Raw genomic sequence first — 26,993 nt, forward strand, 5'->3', positions numbered from 1 at the left:
CCTTTTGAAAACAGACACTCAGATCCAGGGAGTGTACTTGTGAGTGTGTGTGCTCTGGTTGCTCTAGAAAACTACCCTCCCCCTCGCTTGCATGGATGTGTTAGGTCCGTTTTTTTTTGGCCTTTTTTTCCATCAGAAAAAAAATTGCCTCTTTTTTGCACAATAGCTGTTGAAGATGCATTTAATATATTGATACAAAACGAATCCATACGAAACGGTTTGATCAGTAAATCTTGTTAGGCAAACAACTATTGTCACTCTTACAGCGACGTTGTGTATTGATAATGTGTTGAGGCCTGTGAAGAAATAGTTCCAACCATTAAAAAAATGGGTGGAGGCATGTACACCACATCCTGGGCCATTTTCGTTGGCCCCAGGCAGACAGTAATGGCTGGAGGTCACATTCACTTGTCATGACCCAGCAGTTCAACGCCACTACTTGCCTCCTGTTGGCTGAAACATGTTGCGGCCACAGCTTCACCTTCACGCAAGCAGCCGCCCACTCCGCCCAGAGCCCACTGTCCTTGGAAATGAAGCAGGAACATGTAGAATCAGATTACACTCCAGGGACACTGCTTTGTCCTCCACAATCTCGATGATGGGGACGACCGCGCATGAATATTCACAGCCACAAGCGTTAATATTTTAGCATGCCAGCGCTGCACAAGCCCTGTGCCAACTATTGTTCACCTACGTATATGGGAGCGTGAAACGCTGAACCCGCCTTTACCTCGCCACATTACCCTACCTCTTCCCACTTTTCCCCCCTCCATTTCATGTCTGAATTACTGAATGAAGAAATTGCTGCCTGCTTGAAAATGAGTGATGATTAATAGTGCTGCTTGTTTCGGAGTCCTATTAATGGCTGTGCAGCCACTCTGTATTCAGAGCTCGTTCTTTTTCACAGGTAGGGACTCAAACTGCCTTCTGGGCTGCTGCCAACGCATTCTTGTGGGAAGATATATTGGCAAGATTAAATGTGAACCCCTTGGTCATAAAGTCAATGTTACATTGACAGATATTTCAAGTTTGTATGTCTTCTAACTTCGATAACACTTTGGCCACAGTATTGGCTTACTGACAGTACCAGGTCCCTAGAGGCATGCAAATGATGTGCTTACTTTTTACAATTACTGAGCTCTGGGGCAGTTTTGCCTTAATGACACAAATTAGTAGCTGATTAGTTCATAAAGGTCATGCCTGGGGGACCACAATATATTGGTCAGCTTGCATGCTTGGTCAATTTGCTTATTTTGTCCAGCAAACTGTCTATAACCTATGTATTACAATAATGTGAAAGCAGAGAAATGCAGCAAATTATCTCATTTGGGAAGCTGAAAACAGCAGTTTGGATTTCTTATTTGATAACTAACTTAAATGATAATGTGTTTTTTAAATAACAATTTTCTGCAGCAGTTTTAAAAATGTCAGCCCTAGTTGTCACTACAACATGTATTGGCAAAACTATTTGTCATGAATACATAGCTTGGGAAGCAAGCATCAATATGAGGCGAGAGAGCAACATTTTAGTGATCAATTGACCAGCCACTATACTGTATTACGGTATTCCCTCAAATAGTGATTGTACAATCATTGCTTAGCATGCGCAACTAGGCATGGCAGTCCTGTCAAGGTTTGGATTTATTAACATACCAAAGTGGTGAGCATGTGGCTCTAGTTAGAGAGGTACTTGGTATCTAAAGAGTTTGGAGAGCAGAAGGAGCAGACGTGTAAGGAATGGATTAGACATCGGCTATGTCCGAAATCATTCTCAAATTCTCAAAGTAAGCATTGGACAGAGATGGTACTAAGCAAGAGACATTTTTTCTGCTATTCATGTAACCTATCTTTTCAAACAAGGTCGCTGCAGTGCTGATTCTCCCCGCTCTCTCGAGTCCATCGGTCATCATCACTGTGTCACACTGATAGGGCGACACACACGGCGAAAGCTCATTCATCACATAGCCACTTGATGGCCAGCACTGCAGCACCCACAGCACCCTCTGCTCCTGATGAGGAATAATGGGCCCTGTGACAAATAAGCTTTTCAGCGTGATGATAATAAGGGCTTTAATGTAACTCGTATCTCAAATGAACATCGCCAGAATACATTTTTCTGTAGATAAACGGCATAGCAGCAGAGAAGATGCTGCACACCAGGCAGTGAAGGAGATTTGAAGGTTTTTTTGTTGCAAAGGGCTGTATAATATTTTGAAAAAAATTATACTGGAATTCACTAAACCTTGAAAATAACGTGGGTGCTACTATTGGTGCTTTCACAAAATATTCAAACAATGACATTTTTGATAAATTATCATCAGTAATGTGGAAATAATGACTTGGTGGATAAAGGCAAACACAGTTATAGAACAGGACAGTCTGGTAAGTTCAGAAAATGACATCGCTTTACTGTAATGAATGAAATGCAAAGATTAATTGTCATATTGCGATATTACGATATCCAAAATTTATGATGATATCTAGCCTCATATATCGATATAATATCGATATATTGCCCAGCCCTATCTCAGACTGTAGACAATGGCACACAATGTATTTTGCTTCTTGACTGGAGAGACTTGCCCATTTACATGTATGTAATTACAAAACATTCCATAGCCAGTATCCAGGTCTGTGAAGCATTACTCTACTTCTGGTTCTTCCTCTTATGACTATGTATTGTGGTTGTTTTTGCATAATATTCTGACGGCATCTGAGCGAGCCATCTCAGTGTGAGGATACACAGTGTGGCAGGCAGGTCCCCAGGGTGCTGCATCTGCAGGTGCTGGTGTGCAGTCTGCTCCTGCTTACCTGCTAGGCAGGTGTCAGCTCAGCTCTACACATGCTTGAACCTCTGTTAGATTATCCTTTGTGCGATGTTAAGAAAAGGCTTAGTTGAAGGCTACATATGGGAAATAACTGACTTTATCATGTAAAACAGACCTGACAATTTATTCTGAAAACAAATCTATTGTTGCCACTTCTGACTTTATTGCGTGCATCATTTTGGAGATAAGCATTGCATATTGTGTTGTGCGTGTCACATTATTATCAGCTAATGTTCAGGCATTGTCTAACACAGAGCTGAGTTGTGGGGAGATGATTATATTTTGTCCCCCAGCAGTAAGCCCCCACTCTTGCAGCTAAGAACATTAGAGTTTAATTGTGTGTCTAATCTTGAAAAATATTATGGCTCAGTAAATAAGGGACATAAGCAGAAGGTGGGGTGAATTTTGTGAGGAGGAGGGGCAAAGCAGCTGTTGAATGAGCCATTTTTAGCACCTCTATCTCATTGAAAAACATTACACATTTTAGACTGCCGGTATGGTGAAAAAGGCAAATAAGTGTTTGTGTCTAAGGAAAGCCTCTTTCTTGATTCAGTCCCATTTGATTTTGCTCCCTGTGGTGTTGATATTCAAGTCAGGCTTTGTCTGTCTTAGTCTGATCTTTAATCATCATGTCAAATTATATAGTTATGCTAATAACTCCTGTCCATAGAAAATAAGGGATTTGTTATGAAAAATGCCTGTTGCGATGCACAAATTCCTAGTCTGAACAATTTTACAGGGGTATGATTGCGTGCATTATAGATTTTAGAATTATATTAAAGCAGTTGTGTAGTGAAATGTTATGATGCCAGCCGAATCTTGTTAGGAGCGTTAAAGGAGTATTGATACAAGGCGACGTAGAATTAGACCCAGAAAATCCCATTTCTTGTAACATGTGTTGCTTCATAATCAACCTTATGCTAAACTGAAATGCAAATCCTTAGAATTTGGAATCTGCAAGGGGGTCAAATATTAAATGTAGGTTAACCCAGACAAGTTATGCAACTGTATCTGTTACATCTGTCCATTCTTTATATAGCATCAAGGGAGCCTCACCGTTTCACTGATGTGAATACATTTCAGTGTTGGATAGTATAAGCTGCTATGGATATGTTTGCAGGTGTAGGAAGATGTAAAGAGAGGAAAGCTATTGTATACAAGCTGTAGCATTTTTGCAAAATATCACTAATCTCCTTTTGAAAATATGAATGCAAGGAAACACTTGTTTCATGAAAGAGCATTACATAAGATTAGATGAGATGAACGCTTTCCCCATTGGCCATTGTGGTAAAGTGATTAGAAAATATACCTCTCCCATCTTGGGCTAACTTGGAAAAAATAAAAATTATAAGAATAAACAAAGAGAGAATGCATTTGAAGTTTCATAATTAAATGGTCTGTTTCATAAGGGTTAATGCAGTGTTCTCATTTTCAAACTAGTCAAGTCAGCCAAAAAAGTCGGTGTTCTTTTATGTTGAGGCAAGTTGGGAGAAATTAATTTGAGTGGAGTGCAAATGTGTATTGCAGTATACATTTGAACAGGTCTTCACTACATTCAGATGGCTTCCATTTACTTACTATGGTTTTACAACCAAGTGTCCAGAACGATTGTGTGTCTGCCACCTCCCATCTCTCCCATTTAACATTCATTAAAATGGTCTTTTCCCTGAAGTTATTACTTCTGGGTCGTTGTTAGATCTATAGGTATGATGGCCCGGCAATTACAGTTGGGTATAGAAAAGGCTCAGCGCCTGAACCACAGCAAGGTCAGCAAGCCACAACAGACATTTAATTACCGTAGTGCATCTCGCCGCCATGTGAGGAAATCGGCAGCTGGCCCAGTCGCCCTCCAGAGAGATGAGATTGAACTGAAAATAGCTCTGTGACTGGCTGGTTTATGACGGTCCGGACGAGCGCACGTTACTGCACAACCTTAATCACAAGTGCTGCTGTTTTAATAAGCCGGCACACAGGGGCAACCAGGCTGCAGTTGTTGGCGGTAAGTTTCTGAGGAACCAGCTGTTAGTGTCTTAATGGAGCCCATGTATAATTCATGGGCACACACAGAGCTGTGTGGCTGGCTGGCTGGCTGGCTGGCTGGCTTTCTCTAAGTGGTTGATAATTGGAAGGAGAAGAGTAAACCCTCACCCCATCTCCAGTCTCACTGCCACCCGCAGCACCCAGTTCTTTTCACACCTAGGTAAACATCTGCTCTATATTTAATTCCTCTGTGACGGGACATCTAAGTGATAGTAGTAAAGGGATGATTTATCAGCGACAGCTAGAGCTGTAACACAACTCTACAGCTAGAGTTGTAGATGAATGACCTGTGGACACAGTGTTTCCTTTAGGATTTTTTTTAGCAGAGGGGGCAGGTCTGCACCCATATATAAATAATAATATAAATATAATATAAATAATGCACCTAAAATACAAACGTGGGCGAGGGCGCTCATCAATCGCTATCGAATCAACAGCCACGTGCAATTTAGCTGGCAGGTGAAGAACACAAACAACGAAAATCACCAGTTAACTTAATTTAAATTTGCAAGACCAGGCTTAAATGAACTGACAACATAAGTTATACGACTTACAGTTCTCAAGGACGTACACACACGGTCTCAACTGGCTAGTTATCCTCGTGTGTCCACGCTATTCTCCGACATGCACTCTAACAATGCAGCCCTATTTCTGATACCGTTGGGGGGCCGCCACGGTCAAATCAACATAGAGGAAACACTGGGACATATAGAAAAAGCTTACTGCCTACAATGACTACGTTTACATGCACATAATACTCCGGATTTTGCTCTTCTTCCGAAAAAAAAAATTCCAACTAAGCTGTTCAGCAGCAGACTGTAGGATGTAACGTGACAAAGGAGACATCATTGCTCATTACTAATAAAATACAATAAATCAATAGTTCTGCAGACACACAGAAAAAATAAATAAATAAATATATAGGTTAATAAAAATAAATAAGGGAGCGGACCTGTATTGCTACTACTTATTTAATATACGTATAGCCACTGGGACAAAGCTGTTTCTGTATCGCTTAGTTTGGGCATATCCAAGTCTTTGATAATGCTTAAAAGTAGCTGATTTTTGTACAGCAACCATAGCAACGCACGGAGCTGACCATAAGCCTGCGGTAAAAACCTTGATTGAGACGTATTCCAAATGTGCTGTATACATGTCTAAAGAATGCCTCTGAAACCTGAATAAAACCGGAATATCCCACACGTCTTAATCGGAAAATGCTATATTCGGAAAAAGGCCTTATTTGGAATATCCAACCGGAATATGCCGTTTTATGACCTGTATCAAATTGGGAATATTGTCATATTCGGAATAATAGTGGAATATTGGTGTGCATGTAAACGTACTCATTGTCACTTAGCATTTTATCTAAACTACAACGTCTCCTATCTTTAACCGTTATTAATCAGCCATTAGTGTGTTGGGTAGTACTGTAGCATCCCAAGAGCTTAAAAGACCTTGTCAAAAAGATATGTGAATTTAGTTTGGACATGAAAAGTCCCTGCTAATCCATCTGCTGTAAGATACAGTGTGGGGGAAAAATGAGCTGGCTACCCTTGACCTGGATCTAAGGGAACAGATATTAATGTAAGACCCTGTGGGATGTGTTTATCAAGTTGGACAAGAAATCACGAGCTGCTGTCAATACAAACCCAAACCATCACCACAGCACGCTTCCTACGTTGTCAGGTCGGGTCGTGCAGTGCTTTTCCCCCATCAGGATTCAACATTTTCAACCCGTATCAACAGGGAATCTTTTATTTTCATGTGAAAGCCACGTCCCGTAAGGTGAACAGTCTCCATTGTGCTGTGCCGCAGACTTTCACTGAGATTATATACTTGTCAGCCTGGTCCAGGATGCCATATAAGCAATATTTGCCTGCATGTCCAGACTACTCCGGGGTCAGACCTTTTTTAGATGTCATTAAAGCCATCAGGGAGTTGGCTTGTATGGCAGGTATTAGGCAAAAGCACTTTACTACTTCCACTAAACACGCAACCGCCAGACAACCTTGCTGATCTTTTTAAGGTGCCAGGCTATTTGTGAATGCCCTTTTTTATTTTATTTTTTTTAACTTTTTGCCATATATGTTAAATTAAACATGATATTGTTGGATAAGGCGTTCATCCTCTCAGTCATCAATTAAAGGAATATTTTACCTTGACTGATGTAATGTTTACTGACAACAAAGGTTGAACTTGCTTTTCTTGTTTGCTTCAGATAGCATTTCCATTCCCTCTCCAAGGATTATGGTGTCTGTTGAATATCCACACAGTTTTATTAAATACGTTATAATCCTTAAGATTTCCATGAAATCCAACCCCATTTTTGATACACTTTTTAGATCGTCCTGTGCATACCAATGGGAATGTCTAACCAGTTTTATAATGTAATAAATAATAAACGAACAGCGTGCAGGAAAATTAGAGACCGTCTTTTACAGCAGTCTGACAAACACCGGCCGCTATGTTGTGGTGCTAATTGGAGCACAGCTCTGGGATCAGCTGGTATAATAGTCAAGGTGACTGGTCAGAATGTATTGGAATGTGTGTTTTGTTATTACATCAATCAATTACATCATCAACAGAAGGCTTATTTGGTTAGGTACACTTGTTACAAACGCTCCGGTTTACCATGACATGGACTTATTGTGTTGCAATCTTATTACTACAAATTTGGGATGTTAATGATTAACCGTTAACCAACAATAAAATGTTTGGCCGATTAACACTAAGTTAAACAGTTAAGCAAAGATAAAAGAAAAATAGGCTATACAATGTTTCTTAACTGCTAGTTAACATGCTAGTGCTAACTTTACACTATAGCTGCTAAAGCAGGTTGCGTTTTAAGCTGCTCAGTTTTTTCAGCTTGAGGCTCTCTGCTGGACGACGCTCACAACGGAGAGCTACGTGACAGGACTGGCGGGTTAAATCGCCCTCCTACATACAGAGTATGCCAGGCAGACACACAGCTGACTACCTCACAGGGGAATGTGGTGGAGACAGGCTCCGACCTACACGCCGCGGCGCGCTGTGGACTAAAAAAAATATGTTTTAACTCATGTTGGTATATCAGATTCCGTATGATCTCAACATTGAGAAATGTATGGTAGGCTGTGTGAACAGGATCAGGCCCATATTTTAATTGTTGTTTTTTTTTATAGCCAGCAATAGCAACCAGACGTTAAGATATAAAACTCAAAGTGGAACAAAATGAGCGGGCTGCGTAAGGCCAATATAGTCATTGTCAATAGTGCCATTGTTGTGCTGGATTCAGATTGAGAGGGATTCACAGGGAAACCATGCAGCAATCGCAGCATCGCAATCTTATTTCCTTGATATCAACCTTACTGTTGCTGTTACCTGCACCGCTGCGGTAAGGCCATAAGGGTTGGGGTGCCCCAAGGTTACAACTTTAATGACTTAATTGCTCTCTTATTAAACTAAGTGACAATATTACAAACATCGCAATACAACCTGTTGACAAAAAGCTCATGTTAATTTGTTTCTTGTTGCCTTCATTAGAAATAGATGAGGGAAGATAGATGTTGTATGTGCAATTGCTTTTACCTTGGGTGGTTGGGCTCCTCATTGCATCCCTGGTAGCAGCTTTACTCTGCTGTGTATCACAAAACAGCACAGCTTCTGCTCTTCAATTCAGAAGCAATTTTATGCTCTGGAGTCCAATTTAATGCGGATGTTACACATATGTTGATGTACACTGTGCTTAATGTTTTCTAAAGGAATTTGTATCCAGTTTGCAGTGATCAGCTCTCTGAGGTTTATTTTATTTGTATTTATTTTTAACAGATGCTTAGGTTGTTGAGATCTAATTAGCCCACGAAGACTATAGTCAAAACTCCTAGAATCTTGATTCCCCTTATGAATCTGAGCTCTTTGTTTTTAATGGTCACTGCATGTATTTCTACTGTCCAGACTCGGCTCTGTTTTTTGTGTCTGACAGCCCCATCTCATGCACAGTGAAAGAACACAACGTGGAGAAGAAATACTGTCATACTATGTCATAACCGAAATTGTAGAATTTCCTCCTTGTGCAGGAAAGCTAACCTAGTGCAGCTGAGTTATTTTTAACATTCCCAATCGCATCTTGTCATTTAACGTGGTATGTAGACCACGTTATGGTTGTTTGGAGCTTTCCCCTCATGTCTATGCTGAGAGTGCGAGCTGGAGGCATGAATAAACCCAGCACTGCCGGTTAAGCTGTAACAACCACTGACAGTCTTCGCCTGCAGCTTCCTACAGGGCTCAACACTCAGGTGCATTACAACACCTGCCTTCGAGAACCTCGGAGTGAAGAAGAGACAAGAGCTTTGAAAAATCAGGCATGTTTCACTGCCTGTGTGAGCGGCGAGAAAAATAGAGGAAAGAAAAAGGATTATCCATCTTATCTTTTTAACAGCAGTCTTATCTTGATGTCCTGCTGTAGTGTCTCCCCCACACAGAGGACAGGAAGGGACTGTCTGTGTTGTTACACTTTCACAAAGACCTCATTCTGCCTGGACGGGAGTGCTTTGGACAGGATGAGAGGGTTTAGCGAGAAGGGATGTTATAAATGCATTTGAAAAGGAATTGATGTTTTAGCAGTTATTACTCAGTCAATACGTCATTTTGGTCCTCGGGGAGCTTTCAGTGGCAATCGGATATCTTTGTACTCAAATAACCAGTGTTTGGTCCTTCTTGGCGGCACACTCTGGGCATAGAGCACATATAGTCCTGTCTCCTGTGTATTTTCTCCCAAAGTCCAGGATACCAGCATCATGCAATGTCCTTCAGGCAGGGAACCTAATTTTAGACCAGAGCCTGGAGGAAACGGCGTGAGCGAGGCAGACTCATTGACTGTCTCCCAACCACTCTAGCTGACAGCCACACATGCCTCTGCGCTACATGGAAAATAGGGTACTGTGTAAATCTACCATAGGCAGAGGTAATATTTTAATCTGCAGGACTTGGCCTTCTGCATCCTGCACAAAACATGAGAAAATCAGCTGTAACAGAGGTAACTGCCTCATTTCATAGCAATGTTTAATCAGAACACTAACTCAGATGCAAGGAAAATATGTCGGCTGTATTTCTTATCTTTTAAAGGCAGAGAACTTCAACAGGGGGTCCTCAGAGTTACTGCAGGGGGGCCACCAAATTATAGTTTTTTCCAAAAACAAATGTCTTATGAATCCAACAAATTATTAGCAAATATAAATCAGCCTATTTGTGAAAAAAACCCATTGAGGATAGGCTTACTGGCCTATAGGTAAGGTAATCATTAAGATAGTCACCCACAGATCCAGTTATCCTAAGGATTCACTGTGCCACATGTATGTTTAATAATAAAACACAAAAATCATGGCAACAAATATTTTTTTAGCTAGTATTGTATGCACTAAAAATGTATGAATAAAGGCTTTAGGCTACCCTACATGTTATTGTAGGCCAAGTTTATCATGCATCTTCATTTTTTACAACATATGTAGTAGGGGGTCCTGCTCCGTCTCTCTTTCAGTTAAGGGGTCCTTGGCTTAAAAAATGTTGACGACCCCTGTTCTAAGGATTATGTAGATTTTGATGAATCAGTTCGAAGTTATTTCAAATAGTGGGTAGGCTTTTTAAAATATGCTGCACTCTATCTAAAGGAACAAGGGAGGAACCCAGGAATTCACTGCGAGGCGTTTTTTGTTTGAATTCTTGATACTTTTATACTTGCCTCTGTCTGCAGTCTGGCCCCACACCTTAATCCTTTTTAGTGGTTTGGCAGTGAGCCATAAGAGTCTTTACCTCTCCATAGGTGTTTACTTTACAAACATGTTGTGCATATATGACTAGATTTACTACCTAGGGGACATTTGTTTTCTTTCTTTCTTTTTTTTAAAGTTGAGTGAAAAAGAGTCCTCAGTTGACTGGACGAGGGAGTTGTTGGTGTCAGTGATTTGTTTCAGATGCTATGATGAGGAAGTCGTTTGTTATCCCTGAGAAAGGCAAATCTGACTAAACCTGCCCTTTTCATTCTCACAGCCTCAATTTCAGTGAACATGGTGCAGGGAAACATTCAGCCCACCTCAGAGGGAGCCGAAAAAATAGCTGAGCTCTGGAAATTCCAGAAATGTGAAGTTGTTTCCCCTCCTGAGGAGTTTCTGAGTTTTCACTAATGAACACCGGGCTCGTTAGGAGCTCCAGAAAGGGCTTCTAATCCCTAATTTTCAAGGGGAATGTTCTAGCATGATATTCACGCTCTATTGCTTTAAGCAGACTTCTTATGTGTTCACCTCTCTGACATGATTAAGCAGTCATGAGAAACCGTTGTTTGCTTCTGTAAATTTGGATGTTTTGCTTGTCTTCTGCATTGCACATGTGAATTTGAGTTTGTATGTTTCTCTAAAACCCATATGATCTGGATCGACTCTCCAACACGTCCTGTCCCTCAGTTGAAACCACTCTGTGAGAGTCCACCGTCAGTCTGAATGAAGTAGCTGCACTCTGCGCCAATTGTGTCTCAGTGTGTGATCAGCGGCGCTGCCTCCTGATCACTGTTGGCATTGTGCCTAGGGGCCCGGACAAAGGCTGGGGCTGGGGCGCCGGCAGGGGCCTGGTCTGTATCAGACACTTTATTTGTTTTGGAGGATGGGGGGGATAGGACAGGCAGCAGCATGGCTGCCTCCCCCTCAGTGAGGAGAAACTCCTGTGTGTGTGTGTGTGTGTGTGTGTGTGTGTGTGTGTGTGTGTGTGTGTGTGTAGAGGGAGAGGGAGAGAGACCCTATGACTACACCCCACTGAGACATTTGGCTTTCATTTTTTTGTTTCATAGTAAACTGCTGGAAGCTTGGAACACTAATACACATCTATGATAAACATGATGTCTTTCAACAGCCTTACCCAGTCCTCATTTGTTTTGTATTTCATCAAAAATATAAAAAAAAAAATATTCAAAAGATCATAAAGACACCTCACCTATTTAAGGTCAATCCACTATTCTAATATTGTATACCCTATTGTTTACCCTCTTTCTGCTCGACATTACATGCCTCCTGTGGGATCCTGTTATAACTAGAAGAAATAAAAAAATTAGAAAAAGGCCCTGTACTAAATGACTTTGATTTGCCAGACCACCTAGGAAGTGGTCAGAATGCATTTCATCACATCAGCAACATGTGATTGCAGTGTCTGATCCTCTGTGCAGATTATGTGAATCAAAAGTTATCGTGAGTAGGGATGTAACGGTATGAAAATGTAACCTCATGGTTAGAGTGACCAAAATTATCACGGTTTTCGGTATTATCGCGGTATTTTTAAAAGGGTGTTCAATATGTTCAGAAAGCACTGATAGGCCTACACAAGCTGAAATAGTTTCAAAAAGTGTAACAGTGTTTATTATATTACAAAAATATAGGCAATAGGCTTGTAAAAACTATTGAAAACTGGCTACTGAAACACCGGCCTGCTGTAGGGGGTCTGGTAAGAACTTGAACCAGAGATGTCTGATTTACAACTCCAACATGAAGTTAACTATGAAGTTGTATTTGACGTTACATGGGTTGGATGTGGTTCTGAAATATAAGCAAATAATAATGCACATTAATAAGCATCTGACTTACTATGAACATTATTTACCAAAACGAAATGTTATAGCCACCAGCATATAACAAGAAACAATACTAAGAATTACATTAATTTCTCTGTAATAATTAACATAAATGTAACACATTGCTCAGTAACATAAACTGAGAATAAGCCACATTGATTACAGCACACATATCCATAACAGAGCAAACACCTTTAATAGCTAAGCATATGGCTCCACAGGCTAGTCTGTTTACTGGCGATTGCACCTTGCTAGCAAACACAACCTGAATATCAACACGTGGCTGCACAAGTAATATTAAACAATCTGCACATCTATCAGCTATGCAATAAGAAACGCAGCAACAGCAATATTATCAAGGCGATAATATCTCGCTCTCGCTCTCGCTCTCGCTCTCTCTCTCTCTCTCCCTCCAAATAAATGTCACGTCGTAACACGGGCAAAACTTAATCCACATTGTAGCAGTACACTTATTGAAATATGAATAAACGTAACTTAAACGTTTACACATGACAGACCATGACAGTTTAGCAAGCTACAGAATAGTTTTAACTTCCGTTCTGGGCTACACACATCACTTCAACAAGTCCGAAAATGGGAAAGGAATGATAAAGAAAAAAGTCCATTTACAGCTGCTGTTCTGTCCCCTTCTCCTGTCTGAGCGCGAGTGATTGGCAGGAGACCAAAGTGATGACTCTCGTCAATGATTGGTCAATCATCTCAGGAGAGTGAGCAAGTGTTACTATGGCCTTTTTTACAAGGCTGATAAATGTCCTGAGCGCTGTCATCTCCTCCTTCCGCCATGATTCCAACGTCAAGAAACACACTGTAGGCTACGCAGTGCGCCCGCGCGGCAACTTCAGGAGACTCGGATAAAGCTGGGAACACGCGGTTTCCACACCGTGGTAATCCACTGTGATAATAATGATATTTTAAATGAAAACAGTAATTGTTATCTTCAACATTTTTACCGTGGTTTACCGTTATACCGGTAATCGTTACATCCCTAATTGTGAGCAGTGTCGACCAGGATATTGTGGCACGTCGGCTAGATTGGATTGTCTGATGTGTGTGTAAAAAGTTAGATTACATATGTCTAATAGTTAAACATATTTGGATGCAATCTAACGTTGATAGCAGATGGAGCACGGATGATAACGTCGCTCTTGGGCCAACAAATACCTGACTGCTGTCTCACCCTCTGTTTTTACTTTGGCATAGGCTTTCTCCATTAATCAGCAGCTGATGATTGATTTAAAACCTCTACCTGATCCACCGACCCTTTCTTCCTGTGATGGGGATTAAATGGCAACAATTATACACAAATGTGTGTATTTGTGAGGCATATTTCTATTTTGCAGCATTTTCAAAGGCATGCAAACTGCTTTCACGTGTACACTAATTGCTTGCAGGGAATTGCTTTGTTTTTTTCCCCCTGCTGCAAAGTGATGAGGGCATGATTTTATACTCACTCCTCTGGCATCTCTGACTGGAGAAAACACTCCAGCTGTTTCATGTTTGTATCTCCTCTGTGTCACAACCACATAACCTTTTTGTTATAACAAGGCACACCAATGTATCTCTGAAACACATCATGTTTGGCACCTTCTTGTCCTTTTGCCTCTTTTCTGTTTTCATTTCCTCCTCACATGACTATATTGGCATATTTGCTGTTGTTTCTGCGAGGGTGTTATCAGCCGGCTATCTGTGTGCTGCTCCTTGGACTGGCGTCTTGCCTATCGGCTTCACAGCACAGCCAGCCCCCACATTGTCACCATCTCACTTTGTCCCTGGGTTTTAAACCAGTCTTGAGGGATACAGGCCTGTGTGTGTGTGTGTTTGTGTGTGTGTGTGTGTGTGTGTGTGTGTGTGTGTGTGTGTGTGTGTGTGTGAGTGACACCGGGGGGTCTTATCTGACTCTTCAGGGTTCTTTAGATAAATTTGCCTCCACTCACAGGGATGGGGGAAGGGATGCATGCCATTTCTGGCCAGGGCTGCTTTTAGTGGCTTGTGTTTAGCTTTAGAACAATTAATGGTGGCAGAGAGGTTAGACAAGCAGCATCTGCTTAAATCCACTCTCCTGCACCTTGTAAAATCCTAATTCTATAAATAAGAAGTACAAATCCCAGGGCCATGACTTGAGAGTCTCTGTGATGAAGACTCTACCTTTTTTGTTAACAGACCATTAAGGAACAAGCCACCATAATAAATTTCCTCTCTTCCTCTTTCCTTCCTGTAGTTCCTTTTATTCCCTCAATTGCTTTAATTGAGGCAATGTGGTGGGATTACAAAACTAATTTGAATGTACATGAAATGTGAAAAAAAATCGATTGTTTGCTGTGGACATTCACAGCAACGGCATTAACCACATCCCCCCCCGCCCATAGGCTCGTATAAGAGCTGTCAAATGCTCAGGCTGTCGAGTTAAGTGCCTGTCATTCGTCACCCCTTCATCATTTAATGTTAAATTATGTCAAAACAGCCTTTAGGTCATCTGCACTGGGAATTGATGGCAGCTCTGCGTGGCAAGTGGAGCTTTCAGGCTGAATTACAGCACAATCAGTATGGTCCAACAGTCCCAGCCCTCTGCAACACTAAATAAACCACGGCCAAGCTGGCTCTTAGGGTATACCACATTGCTTCAAATTGAATAGTTCCAGCGGGGGCACTGGGGCGAGAACCCAGAGCCTGCTTTCTGAGCAGCAACCAAAGTATGAAGTTATCCTTTGCTGTGCCCGAAATAATTGATGTTCTTCGGCATGGTCACAGGGGATTAGCTTGACTGTTTGATGATGGGGTCTGTGTTGTTTAATTTGCTCATTCCAGAGGCGCCCCCCCCCCCCCCCAGACTGCTTATTATAATGAATCACTAATGTTCATCCCACCATCATTGCCCATCCAGGAAAATGTGCCACACTTTTCAAAAGCTCTCACTATTTTTTTGTGTGGTTGTTTGTTCTTATAAGTGAGAGTTAGGCTTTCTTCTCACTTGGTTGAAAAATAATACTACTTTCAAGATTGTTTACTCTGTGTTTTTATATTATCTCTAAAAGCAAGGAAACTGAACATATTTCCACTTGCTGTGTTGTTTATGAGAAAAAGATGAAAAATCATACTTTGATATCTTGCTACTTTAGAGCCATACCGTGCGCACACACTCGTACATTTCTTTATTAGTAGCTATTTGGCTGAAATACTTAAATTTGACTGAAATACTAAACCAATGTGCTGACTGCCACTGAGACTTACATCAGACCGAATGCAAGTGTAACTGCATTGAGCAAACCTTAAAGAATGTAAACCGAAGTAAGCGCCACGTCATTCACCTCAGGCTTTTTCTTGTTGCTGTTGTTGCGTTGTGAGCCTGAAATAGCTGCTGCCTTTATCTCCCCATGGTAAGACTTGGCTTTTCAGACTTTACTTCCAAGGATGCTCAGTGAAGTCAAAGGGTAGAGAAAGAGGCTTACGATCCACTGTGACCCCTGCCAAGGCTCTGAGGGTCTTTAGCTGGCTAGCACAAGGGTCAGAGAGGTTAGCTTGTTAAATTGTCTCCTGGTTTCAGGGTTTATTGTCCTTACGCTTACAGCTTAACATCATGTCTGCCTAGAAGACCTCTGACAAAACTTAACGTAAATGGTATTCATGTAATGTCACTGTGAAACTAATCTTTCCTGGCTACAAACTAGAGCTACAGTAGACCGATGAATTGGCCAAGCCGATATTAGCTTACTGCAAATACGGTATATTGGTATCAGTGTACATTAGGGATGGCCATGAGGACTCAAGTCCTCGATTTTGGACGTCAGCAGTCCTTCAACCTATCTTTTTTTTTATTTTTCGTTCGAATGAAATGACCCTATTCCTACGTTTAGATCCATGTCGCTAGTACTAATAATTTAATTTGAGTACTCAAATATGGAAATTACTTAAATTGCCCATCCCTAGTGTATATGTCGGCTGGTAAGTAACAAGAAATTGCAGCACAGGAAGCGCCAGCCTAGGTTTGATATAACTTGGTAACGGTGACATCATTACGTACACCAGAGAGCACTGACAAGTTAATGTTTCAACTGTTCAATGTGCAATTCCCCACAGTTAACAGTTTTTTACTTTGTTTGGCTAAATGGTTATTAAGCTCATCATTTTAATCAGCAAAATAATTTCTAGCAAAAAATATGCCCGTGTTTACAACGTGCCCTGGTGTATGAAACCATGTGGATGTTTAGAAAGATGCCTCACCGTGACCTGTTTGAGCTGGAGTTTTTTTTTTAACTCCCACAAATGCTTTTTAATGACGAAGTAACATTAACTTTCCTTTTCATAACTCTCCCTTTTGTCTCCACCTACTTAACCTCTTTCTCCCTCTCTGTCTATCTAGCCTTTCTCTTACCCTCTCTCTCTCTCTCTCTCTCTCTCTTTCTCTCTCTCATGCCGTCTTTTAAGCGCCACGGCAACCTTCTCGGAGGGATTGGTTGCCAGGAGACAGGATTCGCTCCCCATTGTATGCCGACAAAGGTGGAGGGGGTGGGTGGCGGGGTTTACAATCGGCAGAACCTGAGAGAATTGGAGGCCTAGGGGACCAGCACTCCACAATCATGGGTGTGGAGAGGAGGACAGGCATGCAGGGAGGGATGGAGAGGTGGGTGGGAGGGGGGGGTGTGAATGAGTGAATGGCAGTGGGGGTATTGGGTGGAGCATGCTGACACCCTAAATTCCTCTTGTTCATTCCCGGTCTCCCAGTAGCCACGCTGGGATGTGCTGTGTCAGACAGTGTGGTGGAGACTGGAGGGAAAGAGACGCTCACAGAGACACAGGCAGCCATGAATAGTTATTAAGACTTTTTAATTAGCCAGCGTGCCCTCCCCCACTGCTCGGCTCCCCTACGACGCAGACACACACACACACACACACACACACACACACACACACACACAGTAGGACAGTAGCTTTCATGGTAACAGCATATTCCATTTTGGATATTCCAAATAATGCCTTTTTTCGAATTTAGCATTTTCCGATTAAGATGTGGGATATGTTGGTATTATTCAGGTTTTAGAAGCATTCGTGGGACATGTACATGTATACAGCGCATTCGGAATATGCGTCTCAATCAGGGTTTTTACCGCAGTTTACTGCCTCTTGCCTGTTTTACGGCTCGCTGTCAGCTCTGTGTGTTGCTATGGTTGTTGTACACAAACCAACCAGCCGACAGTTTGCAGGGCTGCGGTAGAGTTGCATGGATAAAAGAAAAAAAGCTGACACACAGCTGCTTTTAAACATTATGACAGGTTTTTGGATATGTACGAACATCGCAGCGCCGACCTTTTCAAGAAGCCGGTTGAAGGAATGAAAGAGGGACGCTGTGTCTGCATGGTTCAACAAGTCCGCCACCGCTGGAAAACTTTGAAAAACTCTTATTTTGCACGGCTGCATGTAAACAGGAATATTACCTTTCATTAGCCATGTAAACAGCTTAGTCAGAGTATTGTCTTTTTCAGAATAAGGGCAAAAACTGGAATATTATGTGGATGTAAACGTAGTCATTGAGCTCAAGGAAGTTGCGTGTGGTGTATACGCTTGACTGCATTTATCATCAGTCTATTTGTCATTGTTTTCCTTGGACTGTAATGATGGTCTGTCTTATCGGCCGATTATATTGCCTTGGAGGAAGAAGGCCAGTTTACTTTAGCCCTGGTGCCATTACTCTATAAAGATTTGACAGTCACCCTTTATAAGCCAGTAATTATATGGAGCACTCTCTTACCGTGGCAGAGACTTTGAGCTCAGTAAGATCATTTCTGCTCTGAGTCACATGCTCCAGAGTTCATACACAGTATGTACAGTATGTGTTGATAGCTGGTAGTTACTGATTAACACTGTGAGCTGCTTTTCACAGGTGACAGGGTTATTTGGGTTACTCCACTATGAGAACATAGTGGCAGGGGATGATTTTTTTCAGCCAGTTATGTTGAAATCCTTAATCACTCATTGAAATTGCCATATCTAGGTTAGTTTTTAATTAGGGCTATTATTTTTTGAATTAGTCATGATAATTTTGGATTTTAAAGGCCTGAAACCCAATTTCTCATTCTCTACATAAACCCACATTTCCTAAAGTGTGAATAGTTTGGGTTATTTTCTGTGAGAGATTTCCTGTATTTTATATTTTCTCTGTGGTGTTTTCACTTATTAAAAGTGGGCAGGAGTTTGGGGGGGGGGGAGGCGAATGATGTCATGTAGTTGCATTCACCAATCAGGTTTCAGCAACGTTTTAATCCATTCTGGTGACCATTGTGGTTTGCTTGCTCATGTTACCGTACCACTGCCAGTCAAACCGGATAAGGATACCTAAGGATGTTTAACTTTGACGGTTGCACACTAAGGAATAAATATCCAATGCTGTAAAGAAATACTGAAGATTGGAAACCACGTTTTCAGGGGCTTCAAAATAAAAATAGCTTTAGGGTTTTGTGTGAATCAATCTTTGTCAGTTTACTCTTTCTTGGTTATTTCCTGTTTATTCCTAATGCGACGTTGTTGTTGTTTAGATAGCAGCCACTGATGTGCGTGGGCTTACCTGGTCACATAATCTTCATCAGGACTCCTTTCCCTTCACTCTGCCCTGTTTAGAGGCCCTGTTTTTTATATTAAAATGATTGTTATTTTTACTGAGCTTGTATCTCCATTATAGTGATTTGTATTTCATGGAAAGGTTGCCATCTGGTTGCTTATACATCAAGTGTAAAAATGTGGCACCTTTTTTTTTTTTTTTTTTTTCTCCTCACAAATGCCTTTTATTGTGAAGGATGAGGATCATACATAATTTAAGGGCTGGGACATGTTTGATGATGTTACTAGAAGGCTTTGTTGATGGTTATATGTTTGGGCTCGACTAACTTGTAACTAATCTTTACATATTTCTCTACAACCTTGAATATTCATGCCTAAATAAGCAACAATCAAAAAAAGAAACGTGCCTAGTTTTTATTTGTTGAGAGTTTCACGGTTTCAGGACTGTATGGGTGTGATTTGATCAGGTGTAACAGTGCTGGAAACAGAAGAAAACAGACACATAGTTGTCATCGCATTTTGATTCAAATGTTGCTAAGCTAAGCCTTCCAACCAGTGAGAAAAAAACACAAACACACAATCTCTCTTGAGAATGAACCCAAACTGTTCAGACTTTAGCAGAAAACATGGGTTTCTGTATCCGTCACTCATAGTAAAAATAGCTTTTGATTTTTCGGGCCTTGAACATCCGCTTGCTTTGCTATAATTGCAGAGTTGCTGTGACTTTAAATAAACTAACCTAATTATTTAATTTACGTTCACCACGACTTTATACGTGCAGTAGATGGATTAAACAGATTTATAGATTCCTGTCTGTTGATTAAACATGGAATGAACCTTAGATCAAGGGTCTTCAATGTTTTTCAAGCCAAGGACCCCTAACTAAAATAGAGACGGAGCAGGGACCCTCTACTACATACATATATTGTATAAATTGAATTTGCATAATAAACTGGGCCTACAATAATGTTTAGGGGGACCTAAAGCCTTTATACATAATTTTCTTTTTTTGTATAGAACATTAAGCTACTAATAATTGTATGCATGATTTTATAAATCATGTTTTAATGTTAAACATACATGTGGCACAGTGAATCCTTAGGATTGACTGTAGCTGTGGATGGCCTTAGTGACTACCTTACCTATAGGCCAGTAAGAAGTGGGTTATATTTGGTTAAATATGGGGCGGCCTCTATCTCACCCAGTAAGAGCGTGTGCCCCATGTAGGCTGAGTCCTTTGCAGCGGCCAGGGTTCGAATCCGACCTGCGGCCCTTTGCTGTGTGTCATCCCCCATCTCTCTCCCACCTTTCCTGTCTATCCATGGTCTCTCACTCTGAAATAAAGGGAAAAAAAAAAAGTTTAATTAATTAAGATTAATGTTAAGACTTTTGAAAAAACTTTCAAAAATGAACAATAATTTGGAGGCCCCCCCCTGCATTGACTCTGAGGACCCCCTAGGGGTCCCGGACCCCCTGTTGAAGATCCCTGCCTTAGATTACACTCATGGTGTTTGTATTCATTTGCCTTGGCACTGCTGTCACCCGAGCCACCACACAGGCAGGTTTATAAGCAAACTAATCTGTTTGCCAGTGGAAAGGATGATATCCTGAAATGGCACTTTTTCCCATTTGTGTGGTGCTGAATGGACGAGGCCTCTGGCTGAACTGTAATTTAAACAAATGTTGTCTGAGTCCTCAGAGGTCTGTCATTGATTTAACAGGTACATCAGACAGTGTCCCTCATTACCCGTGAGAGAAACCACCAGTCTCTCTGATCAACTCTTCCAGCTGAATACGTTCTTTTTCCCACAGAATGCAATTTTCTCCCCTTTCTAAGCAACTTTGTGAAATGCCCAGGCTTCTTTAAGCGCTTGATGAATTGACACAGCTTTCCGTCACGCAGTTGCCAAGCTGTGTATCCGTTTTGACAGTGATAGACACATATCTCCGTTCTCTCTATATTGCTCCCTGTTTCTCTTGCTTCTGCTGAAGGCGATAGATCGCTCCCATCAAGGCCGTCTGTCAAAATCTGTGGGCTGAAACGACCAGCTGCAGCACCGACGGATAGGGAATAAAACTATGCTTGTGCTTTGCAACCATATCAAGTGCTTACAGGCTCTGAGCTTCAACAATAGTGTGTGTGACGCAAACTGTCACTCTCTATATGTGTGTGTAAGCCTCTGCGGTGTATTTTCATTCAGTTGTCTGCCACAGCACAAAGGGAAGTGAGGTTGGAGGCTGAAACGGAGCTGATGGACATGGGATGCGGCAGGGACCTACACCTGTAGCCCACACCCTTCTAACACTGAGGGCCAGGGTCTAGAAACTTCCCTCACGTAATCAGCTGGCAGCATCCTCTTTGTCTCAATATCACAATCAAAAGGAATATTTCCATTTTCATGATTTAAGTTGCATATGTAACCCTATCTGTCAGGCCGCAAGCCCCAGCAAAGTCTCTGCTTTGTGTTTAATGGGATGTTGGATGTACCAGGGCATGTGGAAGGGACAGGGAAACAGGAGTCCAAATGGAGGTTCTTTACACATATATCCTGTCACCTCAACCTCGCCTCTACTGTTTGTAGATTTGTTTGTATACAGAGTTTACAAGGGTGATTATGGCCTTAGTACAAATGATCTGCACCACAGTACAGCATGCACTTTTATGTCCCTTTGTGGTTGTGTAGATGCATGTACTCTTGCTTGTTTGTCTTTTATGGAAACCTTGTAATCAAAAGAGAAACCTTTCCAGGAAGAGAAAATAGGGCAACAAAGTGTTCACAGTTACCGTGTTTGGCTCCTTTTTAACCAATTATCTTTGAGTCAGCTCCGTCTGCCAGTTGCTGTAAAAGCAGTGAAATGAGATGCAGATGTAGCTAAGGAAAACGCTATGGTTTTTATTTTTTTTATAAAAAATAAAAACCACCCCCCATTGACTGGAAGGTGGCAGGCTGTCAGAAGGATTTTAATATGTCGAGGCAGCATGTGACAACTCCATTCTCTATGGACTGTGTTCCATGCTGCGGCTTAAATCTCTTATTGAATGGAGAATCTTAACCCAGTTGATGTCACCAGGAAATTATGTTTATTCGTTCTAAGAATAAATGCTTAAGAGTCTGCTCCAGTTTGATGATAGGCTACAGTTTCTTTTTTTTATTATCACCCTTCCTTTAGCTATGCTGTGTTCTGCTCTATTAGTGTCTTTTTTTTCACGGTGTGATTTACACTATACATATTTTAAGAGTTACTTCTCAAAAGACAGAGCCATATTTATTTCACGAGTGACACATTCCCCGAATCCAAACATTTGACTGCTGACTGAAAGGGTTTCTGTACAGCAAGTCACTACAAACTATTTTCATCAACTCATCTGTGGTCTTCTGTCAGTTGTTTTGCACAATGTAAAAAAAATGAACATTGTCATTCACCAAAAATAAAAAGAAGTATCTGGTGGTGTGTCAGTATTATCACAGGTATCTCTCTCTTTCCTGAAGCTCACTGCAGCTAACATTACTACATTGCTATTACTGGCCTAATGGTGGACAAACTGGTGAATAAGGAATACGCTTAAACAGTTAAAGGAAAGGCTATGTATTGCTGCCAAGGCTAGAGAGGAAAACATGATCAGATTGCGTGAAAAGTGCTGCCTGGTAAGATCATTCTGGCAAAAATGTTGCACTTACAAATTAAGCAGGACCAATCACCCGTGTTCTGTAGATGCTTTTTTTTTTTCTAATGAAAAAGTTATAGCACACATCATTGTCTCACGGAGTCTAAGTGATTTTAATATTCATATTGTCACCTCATATTGTCCTGAGCTGCATTAATGAATACGAGTGGAAAAGTTGTCTAAACATAAGCAATCTATAACCCTTATCACTCCTCAATGAGACGGAAAAATTATTTGTTGAGAAATGTTTGAGTGCCTGCAGACTTAATAATCCTCACAGTCCAAGGCTAGTACAAATCCTAAGAGTATGCACTGTCTGAGGTCGTCTGAGCTCGCCCAGGTGTACCAACGTGTGTTCCACCACCTACTAAAGCCCTATTCACCGAGGCTCAACGGCTTCCCAACTGCCCCGGGTCGATGAGTCTCTAGCTCTGTATTCAGGGTATCTGCCCGCCTTGAAAAGCATTTCATTCAGTTTCCTCCAAAAAGGCCTTTCGGTTTCAAGTTATTAACAAGTTAATTTAAAATGTAATGTGTAATATGTCAGTTGTAAAATGTTTAATATCTGATGCAGGCTGTTGGCAGATGTTTCACACATAAGCTGAAAGTGGGATTGTTGTGACAGTGTACTGTGCTGTAGGAGGCTGTTCAAAAAAAAAAGTAGTTTTTTGTTTTTTTTTTGTTTTTTTTTTGGAGTTTCAGTCAGCATCATCAGACCTGTAGCAAGCTCCGTCACTACTGCTCTACATTAGCTAGGACGTTCATCATCTGACAATGGGCAAGTGTTGATTTCAGCCAAATCCTAAATAAACTGAAAAGAATACAACTTTTTAGTTGGTTGAGACATCCATCAATTTTCTGCCGCTCATCTGGATTAAGGTCACATTAATTTATTAATTATATTTTTTAGGAATTGTACCGTCCTATACAACTTGTGTCTGCTAACAAAAATGTGATATAAATGTCATTAAATGAATGTCCTTAATAAATAATTGTTGGACTTATTATCCCTACCGTGTTTCCGTCATTCTTTTACCGGTATGATAGTGAAACCGGTATTAAATTGCATTTAATGTTTTGTTATTATGCCTGTTGCAGTGCATTAATTCCCTCTCTTTCTGTGTCTCTGTCCAGGTTTGGCCTCTGGTCTAGAGATCACGTCTACGGCGCCGACATCCATAGAGAAGGCCAGCGGGCAGAGTGTGAAGCTGGACTGCCAGTTCACTCTGGCCGCGGAAGATTCTGGACCGCTGGATATTGAATGGAGCTTGTTGTCCTCTGACAACCAGAAAGAGGACAAAGTGGTGCGTTTTTAGATGTTCCCCACAAACATTAGAAATACAGTTTTTTATTTTGAAGACAGCATATGAAAGTACATTTGGCAGTTATTTGTTCTCTGATCGACTTTTATGTAGCACATCCATTTTATCTATGTTCAGTGAAGCTGAGCGTTGTTCTTGCCTTTTTGCTAGGTAGTTGATGGCATCTTTTCCAAACCTGGCCTTCTGTATGCAGCTTTAGAAATTCTTTCACAAACTCCTCAACAATACTTCAAAAAACAGAAATCAGTGTTATTTTTTTTTCAAAGCTTTTAAAGACTTTAAAAGTCCCTCGTCATTTGTTTGCAGTGTGTGTGGTTTTGCACTTAACTGTACACTTGTGGTGTGTCTGTGTGTTGAAATGCAATACAGGCTCTATGCTAGGTGTGCATTTCCTTGAGTTGTTGCAGTGAAACATAGGAAGTATACATTATACAAGACAAATGTAATTGGAGCCACATGTACTTGTATTGAGCATTTGTTGTCCGTAGTGTTCTCACAGACTCATTGTGGGAGCGATGGGAGCTCTCTTTATCCCAGGCAGTGTCTTTCCTTTCCAGCATGGCCCTCAGCCATGGAAAGAGAGGACTACACAACTCTACAGGATCTCTACACACCCTCAGGGCTTTCACAGCCATAGAGACAAATTCTTGGTACAGATCGCTCCAGTGGTGTGAGTCTCTCCCATGGCTCTCTACTCCCCCACCTGTCACAAGCCTTCTCCTTCACTCCCTTTTTTTTTTGGCCCGAATGTTAGGCATAGGTCACAGGCTCATCATTAGGCTTCTCTGTCTCTGTTATCCACCCACTGTCATCTGTCCACTGGCCCAACAGGTCCTTCTCTCACCCAGGTAGACCTCTGTACTCCTGCTTCTGGTCTTGTGCCATTACGGAGTCACCAATTACCCCCATTCTGTTATTTGACCTACTTTACTCTGAATCATTAACTGGAGTAGTGAAGAAAAGGGAGGTGGAGTTAGCAGTCTATCATTATTTTCAATATATCAATAGTTCTTATGATGAAATATTGATTACAGAGCTTTTTAAATTCTTAAATTTTTCAGTGTCTCAATAATGCTACAAGGGAGGACAGAATTCAGTGTGGGTGGTTCCCCGGTAGGGCCTCTTCCTCTTCATGTGTGATTGCAGCTGTAGAAATCTATCGAATGTTCCCAAATTGCATCATTTTGATGAGGTCAATCTGCAAACCTATTCATTTTGCCAAACCTTTTGTAGGATTTTAAAAACAGGCCAGACTCTCTCTGAACGTATTTGTTCCCCTTGACCTATCAGATTTTGCTCGCTATATATACACGCGCTCACATTCATAGCCTTTAACCAATATGAAGTCATGCTCAAGAGTAAACTCTTTGTAATTAGCGGCGTATTAATCCCAAGGGGCTGCTTTAATATATGTGACAGTGTTAAATGGGATTAGGCCGATCTGAGAGGACCAACGCTACTAGGTCAGGCAAAGGAGATGAGAATGAAGGCTAAACTTTATAGCCAGAGGCTCCCAGATACTCAAAGACCATGGTGAACCTCTGCTCACATGCACATGAGCAAATCCAGGCTGTGCTTAAAGGAACAGCCACTATCAGATACATACAACTTTTAAAGTGCTAGAGAGAACTAGTCAACAGGATCGGTCCACAGGGTCATACAGCTGGGAACTCAAAGCGCTGTTTTAGCAAGCAGGGAGGTGGGTTGTGTGGTGTGCCTGCCTGGAATAGGCAAATAACCCTCTGAGCGCTTAGTTCATATTCTTGAACCATATTATTCCAGTTTTCTTTGCATTGATGCAATCAGAAGTAATGCTACAGCATTATCTATTCAATCCAGGATCTGCTGGGGAATGATGGCCTCCTTCATCTGACATATCCCACGTATCATCAGGGTCTGGGTGGTGAACCATAGCTAATGCATGTTGCTTTGTTGGGCTTGAATGAGAGATGCCAGGCATGCCTACAGAAACAGTCATTAGCATTTGGCTCTCATTGCCTGGCTACAGATTAGCTGGAAGGAGGGTGTGCCCTGAGTGCTCCCCACCACTGTGAGAACAACGAGGAAAACAAACATCAAAAGTAAATCTGAATGGTGTGATATATGTGCTCAGAAGAAAAACATTCAAAATTGCATAGCCTTATCTCGTATCATACAAACTGTCTTATTTGTCCTTGGGCGCAGCGGCAGAGCCTTTTGTTTGCTGTACTTATTGCGGCAGGAATTTGTGCATGTTGACAAAGTATTGGAGGATTTGATTGTAAAGCCACGACACTGTTTGGTGAAAATTGCATCGTTTGTTTGTATATCAGTGATGACTCATTTTGTGACATTCTCTATAGCCTCCATGTTGAAGGACACTGGATCCGTTTTCAGGTGGGGATTCTGCTGTAACCTTGTGAAGCAGTTTGGAGCAGAGCTGTTGCTGTGAAAGCATGTGGCAGCAGCACTCCCGAGTCATTCAAGTTAAACGCCTCTGTGGGAGCGCAAAGACGCGATGCTGCACTCCCTGAGCTCTGCAGGTTGTTTAGAGTACACAGGTGTTGCAGCTCCCTGCTTTGCCTCTCAAATGATCTGCAGCTCTTCCTCTTCCCTGCCTGAGCATCACATGACGATGACCTCATCTTTCTGTGTCAGATGAAACTTAAGCCCGGCCAATGGAGGACTGCTACCTCTGCAGCGTGATCGGTCCACTGAGAATGGCGGGGCCAGGTGGCGATTGTATCACTGAATGTCCTACCTGTTATGAAACGCAGCACACAGACAGTGGTGCTCTTCTGTCCTCTCCAGCCCCCGCCAGCTTGTCTAGTCATTTGCCCTTTTCATTTCCATTCTCCAGGCTCTTTATGGGATTTTTTTTTTTTCTTCATTGGATCATGATTCTCAAGGTTATTGCGCAGTTCAGATTTATTTTTTATTTTTTTTGTTAGAGGTGTGCATGTGTGTAAACAGTCTCATCTGTGTGCCTGTGAAGT

The 26,993-nt window shown here is 41.5% G+C and overlaps 1 protein-coding gene across 1 annotated transcript in view; it reads left to right on the forward strand.

The window, feature by feature from the left end:
- The window catches only part of cxadr (CXADR Ig-like cell adhesion molecule), a 41,440-nt gene that overhangs the window by 3,060 nt on the left and 11,387 nt on the right, over window positions 1-26,993 (forward strand). Inside the window, exon 2 of the mRNA XM_031310913.2 lies at window positions 23,831-24,000. Within this exon, the coding sequence (XP_031166773.1) occupies window positions 23,831-24,000 (170 nt within the window). The remainder of the gene's footprint in view (window positions 1-23,830; window positions 24,001-26,993) is intronic.

This window comes from Sander lucioperca, chromosome 13, assembly GCF_008315115.2.
Source record: "Sander lucioperca isolate FBNREF2018 chromosome 13, SLUC_FBN_1.2, whole genome shotgun sequence".
NCBI classification, from domain to species: domain Eukaryota; kingdom Metazoa; phylum Chordata; class Actinopteri; order Perciformes; family Percidae; genus Sander; species Sander lucioperca.